Here is a 15,472-nt window from a genome sequence, read left to right as displayed (position 1 = left end):
AAAGTCACGTGAGCAAGAAAGCCACATACAGGAATCGAGGCCTGCTCGCTATCTTAGGCAGGCCCACTCCACCCACACCAACAAATCTCATCAAGGTCCCACCAGCGACAGGAACCGTGCCTCAGTGAGCAATGGCGAGAAGTAAAAGCTGGTAACGCAGAGGATGGCTCTCAACAGATGCCACCGTGCTGAGCCCTGAGCAGGGACAGCCTCACACCGGCAGCACCTCCCCACCCCCACCATGGCCTCCCTGCCAATTTTCAGCTATATCCACTCTTCCCCAAAATAACAGAAGGCAAAAACCCGAATTACATAAAGCCATAACGCGCCATATGGGTAGTCAACCTGCACAGCAAGAGAAGAGAGGTTTTCATCTTCCTCCAGTGGTTTAAGTGTTTTTACCTTGAAGCAAAGCAAAAATAAACAATCTCTTCAGGTCCTTCCAAGTCCTCTGGTACTTCTTAGCCGAAAATTTCTGAATTGAATCCTCTCCAAAGCTCAGTTCAAACACTCCTGTAACAGTAAAATGTTTCCAAAGCCCTGTGAAGAGTCTAGTGATCCTACTCTCCGGGCTGAGTCTCCTTGCTGAGCTTCCTCAACATCTCACCCATGAGGGCCTCCCACACCCGAACATTCACCACCTCCCCACCCCAGGTCAGGGAACTCTGGCTCGCCGACGCTGCTGGGCACGGGGGTGGTACACAGCACGTGCCACCTGTGTGTTCCGTGTGCGAAGGAACGCCACCGGAACCCTCCCTCACACCATACAGGAGAACTAAAACATTCAGGTCCAGGGTTCATTTTGAAAGCACTAAAACTACAAGGTCTTAGCAAAAACTATAGAACTAGATCTTCCTGACCTTGGGTTAGGCAAAGCCTTCTTAGTCATGACACCAAAAGCTCAAACAACAAAAGAACAAAAGAGATGAACTGGACTTCATCAAAACTAAAGGTTGTCCTGCTGCTAGACACCATTAAGCAAGCAAAAAGACAACCCGCAGAATGGGTGGAAACATGGAGGAATCACAGATCTGATAAGGGGTGTGTGTCTAGAATATAAAAAGAAATTCTGAAAACTCATTTTTTTTAAAAGACAAACTACCTAATTTTAAAAATGGACGAAGGATCTGAACACACATTTCTCCAAAAAAGATACACAAAAGGCCAATACGAAAAGATGCCCAACCACAATGAGATTCCATTTCACACCCACTACGAGGCGATAATCAAAAAGACAGGCACCAAAAAAAAAAAAAAAAAAGGAGGCAATAACAAGTGTTGGTGAGGACACAGAGAAATTGGGAGGGCCCATACCTGCCGGAAAACAGTCCAGCAATCCCTCCAAGAGTTAAAGAGAGGTTACAATCCGACCCAGTCACTCCACTGCTAGGAATGAAAAATATGTCCACACAAGAACGTGTGCATAAACGTGCACAGCAACATTATTCACAACAGCCAAAACGTGGAAACAGCTCAAATGTCCACCAACTGACGAATGGATAAGTAAAATACAGTCTCAACATAATGCAATGCTACACAGTCATAAAAGGTCACGGCGCGCTGGTCCGTGCTACAACGTGGATAAACCCTGACGCTCAGTGAAGGAAGCCAAGCACGGAAGGACACATACCACAGGCTTCTATTTACATGACATCCCCAGAAGAGGCAAGTCTGTAGGGACAGAAAGATTAACCACCACCTGGGCTATAGGAGGAGAAGGACTGGGGAATGAAGACTGACCATAATGGGTGCAGGGTTCCTCCCAGGGGAGATGAGAATGCCCTAAGACTGATGACGGTGGCGGCTGCACAATTCTGTGAATATACTAAAACCCCTGAACCGGATACTTCAAATGGGAGAATTATGTGCTGTGTGCATGAGAGCTCAGTGAAGCTGTTAAACATGTTTTATGAATTCCCCCTCTTCTCTCCAGCTTGTGAATACAAACTGCTTCTCTACACCAGAGCCGTGCCCGGAACATGGATGGCTTGCAATCTAGAGCAAAGGCGTCTATGAAGAAAGGGAAAAATCATCTACCTGTGAAATCCTCTGGTTGTTCCAGGCACAAGCCCAAAAGTCTAGCTGGCCACAGAAACTTCCAGAGGCCCATGGGGTCCCTGTCGCCCCCATGGCCATGAAGCTACCAGTCAGAACTGGAAGCAGCCACTGAATGCCCAGAAGCAAACAGAGTTGCCCTTAATAAATGTGTCCCCCAACTCCCCTAACTCCTCCCACAAATTCAAAGGCAGGGATAAAGCCAGGCATCCGAACAGCTGTGTGCAGTACCCCCCACCATTCAAACCAGGGCCATTCCCAATGAAACCTGTTTGTGTCTGGAACCTTACTGAATGCTTTACACAACATCTCCTTAGTCCTAGAAAACCCTGTAAGCGGGTGCTTGGTCCCATTTTACAGATGTGAAAACAAGGCTCAGCTAGCAGCAGAGCCGGCCCGAGGTCACAGAGCTGGCAAACTGAGTCACGGGGCCAGAACCTGCACCAGGCTACGTGATGACGCCCAATCCCGTGTTCCCTCCCTGACTCACCGGGAGAGGAGCAGGAACAGGCACACCCCATGCCCGGGGCCAGAGATCAGATGGTCTCAGTGCACATCCCTGACTCCTGTATGACTATGGGCCAACAGCTCACCTCCCTCACCGCACTCAGTTTTCTCGTCCCTAAGATGGGGACCATACCATCGACATCACTGTCTGGCTGCAAGAATTTTTTTTTAAGAAGGTATGTGGGGCGCCTGGGTGGCTCAGTTGGTTAAGCGACTGCCTTCAGCTCAGGTCATGATCCTGGAGTCCTGGGATCGAGTCCCACATCGGGCTCCCTGCTCGGTGGGGGGTCTGCTTCTCCCTCTGACCCTCTTCCCTCTCGTGCTCTCTCTCTCAAATAAATAAATGAAATCTTTAAAAAAAAAAGAAGAAGAAGAAGAAGAAGGTATGTGAAAGCATCTAGCATGGTGCCTGGTGCTCAAGCTTTTCTTTTCCCAAGGACCTGCAGACCAGACACAAAGTTTCCAGATCAAACCACAGACCTAACGAACTGCAGGCCTGGCATGCTCGCTGCCGCAAGCACCGGGTTCTACACCGTAACAGCGGCATCTTGCCCTGGTCAAGACCTGAACGACACCTGAGGTTCCGTGCTAATAACCCCGCGTGGCTGGCCCCTGGGATCTCAGGGACACGTGTGAGCCACTCGCACACAGATAGGACATCCTCAGCTGTGAGTGGCTATCCCTTTCCAAGGGGGATTCAAGAGACCAAACCACAGAGGGGAAAAAAAATCACGGGTCTGTTTCCTGAAGACATCACAAAACTGAAGCGGAGTGCCAAAAGCAGTCACCTATCAGATGATTTCCTCTGACTCAAACTGGAGCAAGAAGCACCAGCACAGGGGCCACCAGCTCTCTGCTTCTTCATGAATCTCACCAAACCTGCTTCTGAAAGGGCCCTATTCAAGTTGGGTCTATTCCTCAAAAAACGTCTTCAGTCTCTCACTTTTGGAATGTTTACATGTGGGGAGGCCCAGTGATTTTTTTTCCAGAGTTTAAAAGGAATACTATGTTAGCTAATTTGCGGAATCTTGGAATAACTTACAAAGAAGGAGTTCAAAATTCCAAAAAGAATCATGGTCTCTCTTTTAACTAAATTCAATCTGGTTTTGGTTTTTTGTTCTTTCTTTAAACCCTCACCACGGGTCTGGTTGGTTCAGTCTGAAAGTGACTCAGGTTTTCTACGATCTCTTGCCGTAAAAGTGAAAATATTCCAAAATATCCAGCAGAGCTAAGTGCATCTCTATCCCAGTGAAGGCTAAGTAGAGAGCCTGCATTCACAACCAAATGAGGCCCCGCTAGTAAAATTCCAAGCAGTCACTCATATTATAAGCCAGTGAGATACAATTAAATCCATTTGAACAAACCTGATTGGCCTATGGAAGGAATCACAAAAAGTTAGACAAGGTCCCTGCCATCCAGCTGCCTGCAGGGTAGACGACCAGGAATGCCATTAATCAGCCGGAGAAAGGTACACCCCGGAAATTGGCATGAACAAATTAGGAACTGTGAAGAATGTCACCGTAAGAGAACTATGTAGTCAGTCTTGCCCCCACAGCCCAATGTGCACTGAATGTGGAGACCTAGTTTTCCATGCAGAGGAGGCTGGACTCTCCTCTGCTGTCTGCAGCCCAAAGACTCCAAAATCAGTTAACTAGGATAATCTGAATATCTTCGTCAGAGGAGGGAACTCAGCCGTGCTTTGCAAAATTTGTTTTTGAGCGCTGTCATATTCCACTCAATGGGAAGAAACACACTCTGTTCGACATGGACCCCCCAGCTCCCCAGAGTGAACTGGGGGGCTCCAGGAACGAGGCGTGGAGCCTAAGCCCACACGCAAGCCACGTGGGTAACAGTTCTCCTGAGAAACCACCGCCGCCCATACACACACCTCCTCTGGTCATCCCATCACACCATATAAAGTGCACCACCTTCCTGAAAAGAAAGGCGACATCGCACAATGAATGGTCTTCTGTGGTATCTCAAGAATGGTCACACAGAACCATCTCGCTGTACTTAAAACCTTTCAGAGGGGGAAAGTTCACAGCCGGGAAGGCTGCTTAAGTGAACCCTGATGAGGCTCCTGAAAGGCAGGCTCACGACGCAGGCCCGTGGGAGACCGGAGCAAGGAGGTGACATCTGCCGCTTCCGAACCAGAGCCACATGCTTCACCTACGTGTGAATCCCACTCTCTGGTCCCAGGCCAGTGACGGGACTGCTGCCGCCTCGGTTTCCCCATCCGTAAAGTGGGGGTGCTAGACTACTTGCTTCACAGGGTTACTGTGAAGGGGATGGCATCTCCTCCGTAAGGCCCCACCAGAGTGTCTGACACACAGGAAGCGCTCTGCAAGGCTTTGCCATCAACACGACCCGTACTCTGCGCCGTGAAGAATGCCCTACATGGAAGACCATCCCGGGAGGAGGCAAAACACACCTTCCACCCGTGACCCAGTCCATAGCGGGAAACACGCCACTTCCATAGGTCACAGTGAACCTCTAAACTCTGCAGGGGCTCCAAGAGACTCCCAGCTTCACCGTCTGTCCTAAGGAGCAAGATCAGCGGCACACCTGGGACACCCGAGATAAAGGACTGCACCTCTAGACCTTCCTCAGAAGAGCTACAAATGCGATCTTAAATCTCCCCTTGGTGCAAAAACCCAGCAGTGAGGGGCATTTCTCAGGAGCTGGGAGGTGACCTTGCCGTCCCAAAGACAATTAACAGTGCTAAGTCACGACCATCGCCAGACTCCTTTACAGTAGATGGCTTTGGCCAAGGACATACTTGAACAGCAAGTGAGGTCCCCAGACAGCTCTCCAGCTGTGACACAGGCCAGCAGCCCTAAGGTCTGAGTCCTGAGGGTCCCAGGGGCCACCAAAACAGCTGGACTCACCAGCGCCAATCATATTCAGACACAGACATCACAAACAGTGGAAGCCAGGGCGGGTGGGAGGTTGTCTCCTGCTGATGCAGTTGGACGTTGACACAATAAAACATGTATTTCAGTACAAATGCATTTCCAAAATTAACTAGAGAGTAGAAACCAAGAGAGTTCAAAATGCCCACAAAACTACTTTAAAACAAGACCCCTTGCACCCACCTCTGCTGGGCAAGCCGCATCGTTAGCAGGTGCACTTGACATCTTGGGATCTCGGGGTTTCCCTCCATGTTTTCCACTGTGAAATACGTAACACCCACACAGAAAGGGGTGTATGTAACATGTCTATGGACAGTGCAACAAAATTGTATCTCGAACACACAAGCAGGTGGAAAATTAAAAGACCACCAGCACCTGAAACCCCCACTTGCCCTGTATCCCTTATAGGTCAAACCCCCTTTCTCCTACCAGAGCGACCACTGCCTACTTTTCGTGGTATTTTGCTTGCTCTTCATTTATAGTTTTATCACCTAAGGAAGCATCCCCCTACATGACAGAGTTGAATTCTGCATGTTTTTTAACTTGACAGAAATGGGAGTCACCAAAATGTGTGTTTTCTCTGGCTTCTCTGGACACCCTCAGCAGAGGAAGGGGGGACTCAGTTCTGACATTTGCAAAGGTCCCTGAACAGGTCACCTAAGGGCATCTACCAGTTCTCAAAGACGGATAACCGAGTTTACAGAAACTCTGATTCAACTGCAAGGCTGAAACAGCCATCACCTCTAAGGTGGGGAACTAACTTAGTAGGAGACAGACTTTGTGTACCAAGTGCAAGCTGGAGGACAAGTTTGTTTGTTTAACTTTTTTTTTTTTTAAAGATTTTATTCACCCACTTGAGAGAGAGAAAGACCGAGAGCACATGAGCATGAGGGGGGTGGTGCAGAGGGAGAAGCAGGCCTCCCGCCAAGCAGGGAGCCCAATATAGGGCTCGATCCCAGGACCCTGGGATCATGACCCGAGCCGAAGACAGACGCTTAACCGACTGAGCCACCCAGGCGCCCCTTGAGGACAAATTTTACCATTGTTTCAATTTAAAAGAATCATCTGAAAAACATATGGCAAGAGTATCTTTTTTTTTTTTTAAAGATTTTATTTATTTATTTGACAGAGAGAAACACAGCGAGAGAGGGAACACAAGCAGAGGGAGTGGGAGAGGGAGAAGCAGGCTCCCCGCTGAGCAGAGAGCCCGATGCGGGGCTCGATCCCAGGACCCCAGGACCATGACCCGAGCCGAAGGCAGACGCCTAACCGACTGAGCCACCCAGGCGCCCCGGCAAGAGTATCTTTAACACAGATTGTATGACATTAGTACTTTAGAAGCACAACAGAGAGCTTGATGCATTATCATGCAGGCATTCAACAGACAATGATAAAAAGCTACTTTTACCAGTGTAAAAAGAATGTTCAGTGAAAAGAGCAGGCTATAAAGGGTATATACACTGAGAATAGCCACATAAAAAACATATGCATGGGAAAAAGGAAATAGAGTTGACCCTCAAGCACCATGGGGGTTAGGGGCGCCAACCCCACCCCCTGTACTGCTGAAAATCTACATGTAACTTCTGACTCCCCAAAAACTTTACTAACAGTCTGCTGTTGACTGGAAGCCTCACTGATAATAAAAGGTCAATTAATACATATTTTGTATATATACGATATATCCTAACCTTATGACAAAATAAACTGGAAAAAGAAATGTTGAGAAAGTCAGAAAGAAAACACATTTCCAGCACCGCACTGTATTTGCCACATACAGCTGACACCTTGTCGCTCACAAGTCAAGTGCACACTAACATGCGGTGGTTGTGTTGAAGTGGTGGGATTATGGGTAAGTTCTCCGTTTATAAAATGTTCGAACTTGCAGTTACGTTCTTGTACAACAACATTCTCCTCCAAAAGCCAATTCTCATACAACAGTGCAATTTTACTGGTTTGATTACAACTCACTCGTAAGACTTGTGGTAAACAAACTGTACCGGCACAAATCAGTTAGGAAAGATCCTCGGGAGACCCATGTAAATGGACATCTCGGACAGTACCTAACCCACAAGTCTCTCCAGTCCATACCGAGCTTCCCTGGAATTAATGAGGCATCACATAATTTCCCCTCACCTCTGCTGAGCACACAACCTCCAAACTGGTCAGGAGTCCTCGAAAACCCCCACTGAACACCTGCTCCACAGGCAGAAACAGCCAGTGTGCTCCCCTGCAGCAACCCAGCCAAAAGAAAACGTGAAGTGTGGCATCAGAGTCCCCTGTAAGTCAAACGACTGACAGAACATGCATCTCAGGCCATCCTGGGCCCTCAGCACTACAAGATATTTTAATCCTGACTATTTTAACAAAGAGCCTCTACCCCTGAAGTCTGGTTATGGTTTTTGAGTGATTCTATAATAAAAACACACAGACAGCAAAAACACTGCAGTTCTTCAGAGGGTAACAGGCTCAAGAGTCACGGTCTCCACATACCCTGGGCTCCAGGCATTCCCCTGCGCCTCCCGCCGGCCCTACTCACAGACAGGCCACCCCTTCAGCCTCTGCCCAGCAAGTGGGACGGACAAACATCTCGTTTTTGTGTTGCCTTTTTCTTAGGAAGGAAAAAATAATACCAAAACAGAATTCCCCCACCCGGAACACATTACTTTCTTGCTAACCACAAATTCTGGCAAGATCTGTTCTACACAATAGTGATTCAGTCAGTTCCTCTTTCTTCAAATTGACACATTTTTACCTTGCAAATTGTGTATGTCTATAGGAGAGTTTAAAGACCAATAAAGCAAACTTAAATAGTATTTTCACAGCTATCATTATCAAATTAAAATGTGATATTATCCTTAAAAAAACTTAACAGTAAAAATTCTTTTGAAACATTTAACCTTTTCTACACAGCAGATCTTACTCTAGATCCTGGGAGGTAAAGAAAAATAATAATTTCTGCCTACTGAGAGTTTACAATCAAAATGTGCATAGTGATGGAGAGGAGGATGGACAGGAAGTTTTTTCCTGAATGCAAACATCACTTTGAGGTATAATTTAACCCAAATGCATACATCTTATGTGACAGCTCAATGAATTCTGATGAATGTACACCCAGAGAAAAAGCAGGCAAGGGGTGGTGGCTGGGGCCGAGAGACCAAGGAAATCGCCCAGGCATGCAGAGAAGGTGGGGGCCCCTGTGCAGGAGCTCGGATGATGAGCAGAGCTCAGCCGTAACCCCAGAGAAAACCAGGAGACAATGGCTTGGAGCTTCCTAACCAGATGGAATGTATGGAATGCCATCAAGTTAGCCACTCCAACAGAAGTGAAGCTGATTCTTCCATGTTCTAAAGCCAAGTTTAGGTCCATTGGATTGCAGAAAGTGGGGCCATGATACACAGCAGTCGTTTGTGTGTATTTTTATCAGGGTTATGATGCAACCTCAAAAACTCAAATTACATAGTCAAGCATATATCACATTCATCCCTTGCCATTCTTACTCTACGTCCCAACTGCTGAGCTTAAGAACCTCAAAACAGGACCTGAAATACAATCTCATCCTGCACAGAGAACAGGATGTTCCCATTGGATACTGTGATAGTAATAATTTTAACATAAAATCCCCAAAGGGTCTATGTTCAAAATGAAAAAAGAAACGCAACAAATCTAAAAGGAAAAAGACACACTCCTAAGAAAATGGGCAAGAGATATGAACGGTGAGTCAGTTCAGAGGCCACATAAGATGAAACTATGACAAGAAACTAAACTCCACTAATACTAGAGGAAATGAAGTCCAAACAAAAATGAAACACTTTCTGAATGTCTGTTAAGTCTGAAGAGAGTTTATAAGAATGGTAGTTAGCATCCAGGAGGTTATGAGGAAATGATGTTCTTAATAGGGCACTCGACAGTCATAGGAATAAACTGGTAGGAGTCCCCACAGAGGCTAAGGTGTGGGTGTCTGCTAAAACAAAAGACATGTACACCCAGGAACCAGCGATGCGAGCCCCAGGGCAGCTACTTGTACAAGGCACAGCAACACGCCCTCCCCCACAAAGCGGTCCACAACCTAAGCCCTGGAAACTGAATTTGTTGTTTCCACAGTAAAGCGGAACTAAGGTAGCAGATGGAATTCAGGTGGCCAACCGGAGGACCTTTAAATAGGCCATGGGTTGTGGATTATCCAGGTGGGGCCAGTGTAGTCCAAGGGTCCTCAAAAGTGGAAGAAGTAGACAAAAAAAGGGGAACGAAAGAAATGACAGCATGAGAAAGACGTGGCCCATGGTTGCTGGAGAAAGGGGACCATCATCAGCCAAGGAATGTGGGAGGTGTCTGCAAGCTAGAAAGGCCAGAAAATGGATTTTCCCCTAGGGCCTCCAGAAGGAACGCAGCCCGGCCCACACCTGATAACTCGCTCAGGGAAACCTATTCTGGACTACTGACCTCCATCCAGATCTGTGAGACGATCAATTTGTGTTGTTTAAGCCACCACGTTTGTAGTCATTTGTTACAGCAGCAGCAGAAAACTAATACACTGCCCTAGGGGAACACGGGCACATGTGTGCGAGGAGGCACGTGTTTCCTAAGTACAGATACGTAAAACTATAAAAACAGGACACAAAATCCGTCCCAAACCGGGTGCCTGGGTGGCTCAGATGGTTAAGCGTCTGCCTTCGGCTCAGGTCATGATCCCGGAGTCCTGGGATCGAGTCCCGCATCGGGCTCCCTGCTCCTTGGGAGCCTGCTTCTCCCTCTGCCCCCCCCCCCCTCCCTCTCTGTCTCTCATAAATAAATAAATAAACTCTTTAAAAAAAAAAAAAAAAGAATCCGTCCCAACCAGTAACAATGTCACCTCTGGTAAAAAGAGGGTTATGGTAATCAATGTGAGACTTTCACTTAATTGATGTTTTACCGTTTTTTAAAGAAAACGTGTTTGTCCACGTATTGCTTAACTGAAAGTTAAATTTTTAGGGAGTTACCATTCACAGATTAAGCTGCAAAGCATTAGAATATGATTCTTAATGCTGAAAACCAGGGAACACAATTTTCTCTGACAATCCCAAAGGCACTACAAAGACCTAGACCTCACAAGCCCCCGCAATTAATACAAGTGGGTTCTACCTGTGTAGACAGAATACCAGAGAAGACAAACTTCATTCTACGTCCATAAGCAAAAACACTTCCAACAAATCCAAATCAGCGTTGGCTCAAGTGTGAAATAGACACTTATGGTCTATAGACAAGATTCAGTCTCAAAACCTTAGGTTTTCTGATTCCAACCCACCCAACCATGACTCCCACCTGAACGTGCTTCCTTGATACTTGCCCACTTTGGGCAAGTCACTTGCCTCTGTGTTTTATTTTTATCCCAGCGTAAAAAAGGTTTGTTCTCAGGCACCTGGGTGGCTCAGTCAGTTAAGCGTCTGCCTTCGGCTTAGGTCGTGATCCCAGGGTCCTGGGATTGAGTCCGGCATCATCGGGCTCCCTGCTCTGCGGGGAGTCTGCTTCTCCCTCTGCCCCTCACCCCGCTCGTTCTCTCTCTCAAATAAAATCTTAAAAAAAAAAAAAGTTTGTTCTACCACTTCACCCGCCTCATAGGATAGTCAAAAGGTTTTAAAGGGAATGAAATGACAGGCTACATACCAACAGTCAGTGAACCCCACTTTGAGACTCACCCCCGCTGTAAAACAGCACTCTGTAAACAGAGATGCTACACTGTCCCCATGGTGAGCACACCTAATAAAATCACCACGACCCCAAAGAAGGGCAACTACCATGGTTATTCCCAGCGAAGTCACAGGGAAAGCAAGCTTGAGAGCTGGTGCCATCCATAAAGAGCGGCCAGTGGGTGAGTCCCGCATGACACATCCAACCGCAGTACCCATGCGTGCAGAGACCCCCGAGCCACCACCACATCCAGCAACTGTGAACTGCTTCACGATCCGAGCGGAAATAAGCAAATGACAGCCTCTCATCCCCAAGAGTGACCAGCCAAGGGGTCCAGGCTGGGGCCCTGGTATCGGTGAGGCCAACTGCCCACGCCGGGCTCAAACATGTGACCTCGAGAACACAATGTTCTCATCAACAGCAAGAGCCATCACATGCTTCCCCTTACACAGCTACAAATGAAATGAAAAATAACTAAAAACCAATTCTGGAGATGGGGGACTTCTTTCTAGACGCAGACTCACCCAGGTGCTTTTGTATCCATGAGTCTAGTCCAATGCCCCCCCCCCGCCCCGCAGCTTCCTTGCCACTCCCCTCCCTTCTCTCCCTAATGAATAAACACTCTGGGAGCCCCCACAACTCACTGTAAGCACAGCCCCCTGGGGACACCTCGCCAGCCCCCCACCCCCAGGCGGAGTCCCTCAGCCTTGTGCCCGTCCCCGACCCGCGCCAAGCAGCAGCGGTAACTGCTACCAACACTGCCCTACAACTGTTCTCCAGTTGAGGGAACTTTTCAAGGGGGAGCATCCTAGAAAGGCCAAGGCTCGCGCACGCTTTTCCGTGCTTACGCTCATCCACTTAGGGCAGAAGCACTGAGAGCGAAGTTACGTCGGGTCTGCGGATGAGAACTCACAAGTCCTGGACCGCGCAATTTCTTGTCCGAGCCCCGCAAGTCCGGCGGCTGCACCCCACGCGGCCCGCCGGGGCGGCACCGCGAGGAGAGGGGTGGGTGGACCGGGGGGGACGGACCTCCGCCCCGGGGGGCCTGCACAGGGAGGCGCGGCCAGGACAAACCTGAGCAGGTGCTCGGGTCTCCGGGCCCGCGGCGCGCTCGTCAGCGTGGCAGGGGCGCGCGGGGCGCCAGAGGGCAGCCAAGGAGCCGAGGGCTGCGGGGGTCACAGGGTGGGGGCCGCGGAGCCGGGGCCGCGCGCTGGAGCAGGGGGACCGCCAGCCATACCTGCCGCGGGCGGGTCCGCCTCCTCGTCAGCCTCCGCCTCAGCTGCCGCCGCGACTGGCGCCGCGCCTGCCTCCGCCGACAGCCGGTCCATCACGCCGCCAGTCATGTGAGCGCGCGCCACGTGACTTCCTCCGCGCCGGCCGGCCCGCCTCGCCACGCCCACCTCGGCACGCCCCGCCCGGGCCCGGCCCGGTCACGCCCTCGGCACGCCCCTTGCCCGGCCTCGGCGCGCCTACCCAGGGCCTGCCACGCCCCTTGCCTGACCTCACCACGCCCACCCCAGGCCTGGCACGCCCCTTGTCCGGCCTCGCCCCGCCCCGCCCCGGCCACGCGGCCACCGAAGGACGGGCCCGCGCTCCCGCGTGCGCTCCCGCTCCCCGCCTCGAGCTCGCAGCCGGCGCCGCTCGCCCACTCATTCAGCCGCTCGCTCGGCCGCTCGTCGTCACACTCACCCCCTTGTCCGCTTACTCGGACTTCCGCGTGGGCCGCATCCCGCCCCCGCACCCCGCCCCACAAGTCCCTCGCTCACTCCTCAGCCTTTGCCCTTGGCTGTCGCCCCGCCCCTCGCTTACGCACCCACCCTCCACTCACTCATTTGTTCCCCACTCGCATTCATGCATTCATCCACCCTCCCACCCCCGCTCACTCACTCACTCACCCCCTCACTGGCTCGCTCATTCACTCATCTGTCCACCCCCTTACTCACTCACCCACACCTTCTCATTCACTCCCTCGCTCGCTCGCTCATTCATCAGTCCCCCCACTTGCTCACTCACTCACCCACACACTCATTCACCCCTCGTTGGCTGACTTGCTCACTCATTCATCCATCCACCCACTGGCTCACCTGCTCTCTCGCACACCCGCCTTACCCGGTCACCCCCCACACACTGCCCCTCCCCGCCCAGAGGGCAGGCTGCCCAGTGCTGGGAGCTGAGGATACCTGGGTGCATTAGGTGCCTCCCCCAATCTGGAGGACGGAACACCAGAGCAAGTGTCCTGGCTGTTCCAAAGTGAGGCTGTGGGGGCTCAGGGAAGGGATGAAGGGACCCCTGGGTGGGGCGGAGCCTGAGCTGATGCCGGGGATGAGGAGTTAAGCACAGGAGGAGGCAGCGGCCTCTGGTAGGCACAAAGTCTCTGAGGCATCAAGCAGCTGCACACACTGCGGTCCTCCTGGAGCTGAAAGTGTGAGTGCAGAAATGGCAGAAGAGGAAGCTGGGGCACCAGGAAGGGCTCCATCCGGGAGGGCCTCCTTTCCAAAGCAAGGAGCTGGGACCTCCTGATTCTGAGCCGAGGGTTCGGTGTTCTACGAACACCCGCTGGGAGCTGGTTACAGCAATCAAGAGCCCAGACCCCAGTCTGGATTCTCCCCCAGGAAGTCCTTCTCCTTGCTACAGCTACTGGACCCTGACCAGGTTACCCATGACCACACCCAGGACGACCCTGCGAGCTGACACAGTCAGAGACGCTCTCCCCCACCATACCCCAGCAAGTGCTGGTCCCTGCTACTCACAGGCTTCCCCAAGTCACAGGGGGACACTGCGGATCCTGTGATACACAGCCCCCCTCCAGTGCTGCTTCCTTCCGCCCCCTGGCCTTCCTTTCAGCTGCTCTTGCCTCAACTGATATGCTCAGCACTTTCCCTGACTCCGCATCTCTCTACCCCCCAGACACACACACACTCTCTGCTAACGTCCCTGTATTAGTCAGCACGTATCTCTGTCCCTCACGAGAGGCTACGGTCTTTACTAAATGTCTAAAAGTTCACTGCATTTTCCAGAAACTGTAAAGCACTATATGAGTGCACAGACATTATTCAAGAATGATAACATAAATGTATTATTTTAACACCCTTGACACAACCTCTAGCTCAGCGGTTCTGGGTCTTTGCTGCACTTTCCAATCACCTGGGGAGAGTTCGAATATACTCAGCCTGGAGCTCACCCCCAGAAGTTCTGATTTAATTCATCTGGGATGTGGCCCAGACTTGGAATTTTTTATTTTTTAAAGCTCCCCCAGATGATTCTAATGTGCAGCCCAGGTTGAAAGTTTTATTCCTGCAAACATTGCCTGAGCATTTCCTAGGTACCGAATTTTGGGGCGGAGGGGGTCCCAAGGATACAACAGGATTCTCACAGCAGAGCAAAGAAGCTGTTAGGGCTGGAAACATAGGTGTGTGGGAGGAAAGGGGAACAAGCCGTGGGTTCTGACGTGACCAGTTCTGAATGCCTCCAGAAAAGGGAACTCGGTCCTTACAGGTTGTGGGCCCCATTGTCAGATATTTCCAACTGTTAGAAAGTTCTAGGAAACATGCACTGAAATGTGTCTGCCTGCAACTTCTTTAGATCCTCACCAAAGAAGACTGATCCTTATACCATTTCTGTTTCATTCGGGGAACAGCAAACAGAAAACCAGAATTTCTGACTTTTAAAACCTTTCGATTAATGGCAAGAATCCAATTATATTAAGACTGTCCATCCATTGCTCCAGTCACATTGGCCACTTTCCATTTAGGAAACTGAGAACTACAGGGGCGCCTGGGTGGCTCAGTTGGTTGGGCGACTGCCTTCGGCTCGGGTCATGATCCTGGAGTCCCGGGATCGAGTCCCGCATCGGGCTCCCTGCTCAGCAAGGAGTCTGCTTCTCCCTCTGACCCTCTTCCCTCTTGTGCTCTCTGTCTCTCATTCTCTCTCTCTCAAATAAATAAATAAAATCTTTAAAAAAAAAAAAAACACTGAGAACTACAGAGGCAAACTGACGATTTGGAACACACAGCGGAGTTGGGACTCGGGACTTCACGACGCAGGTGGACTCGCAGAAAGGGGCTGTTATCAGCTGTCCTACCAAAACGCAAGGATTTCCACGTCCTGCTCGGGAGCTTTCAAAAGAGTTGTTAAAATGCTTTGAGTACTGTATCCTCGACTGTCAATCTAGTTGACGCAGATTTGTCGGGATGAGCGACATCATGCTGTGGTATTTCCAAGACCTGAAATAACAAAGGGATTATGCCCACCACGGCCCCTCGGAAACCCAGGACGATGGAGTGGCCACCGTCAGGGATTTCTGCCACGGTGACAGAGGGAAAGCGCCCTGGAGG

The 15,472-nt window shown here is 50.3% G+C and overlaps 1 protein-coding gene across 4 annotated transcripts in view; it reads right to left on the bottom strand.

Annotated features, from left to right (window-relative positions):
- SNX8 (sorting nexin 8) overlaps window positions 1–13,907 on the bottom strand; it is a 39,129-nt gene extending 25,222 nt beyond the window's left edge. For 2 of the 4 annotated variants that reach the window (XM_028091881.2, XM_028091882.2), the window contains exon 1: window positions 12,376–12,476. In XM_028091881.2, coding sequence (XP_027947682.1) covers window positions 12,376–12,466 — 91 coding nt within the window. In that variant the 5' untranslated portion in view covers window positions 12,467–12,476. Of the gene's footprint in view, window positions 1–12,212; window positions 12,280–12,375; window positions 12,477–13,888 lie in introns of those variants that run through there. The other 2 variants (XM_088016762.1, XM_028091884.2) reach the window with 2 other exon arrangements.
- Between the last annotated feature and the right edge of the window lie 1,565 nt (window positions 13,908–15,472).

This window comes from Eumetopias jubatus, unplaced genomic scaffold (genome assembly GCF_037043125.1).
Source record: "Eumetopias jubatus isolate StellerSeaLion01/CBP00866 unplaced genomic scaffold, mEumJub1_p1.0 scaffold_12, whole genome shotgun sequence".
Lineage (NCBI taxonomy): Eukaryota > Metazoa > Chordata > Mammalia > Carnivora > Otariidae > Eumetopias > Eumetopias jubatus.
Note: the sequence above shows the minus strand (reverse complement) of the source record. Positions and strands in the feature narration are given on the sequence as shown.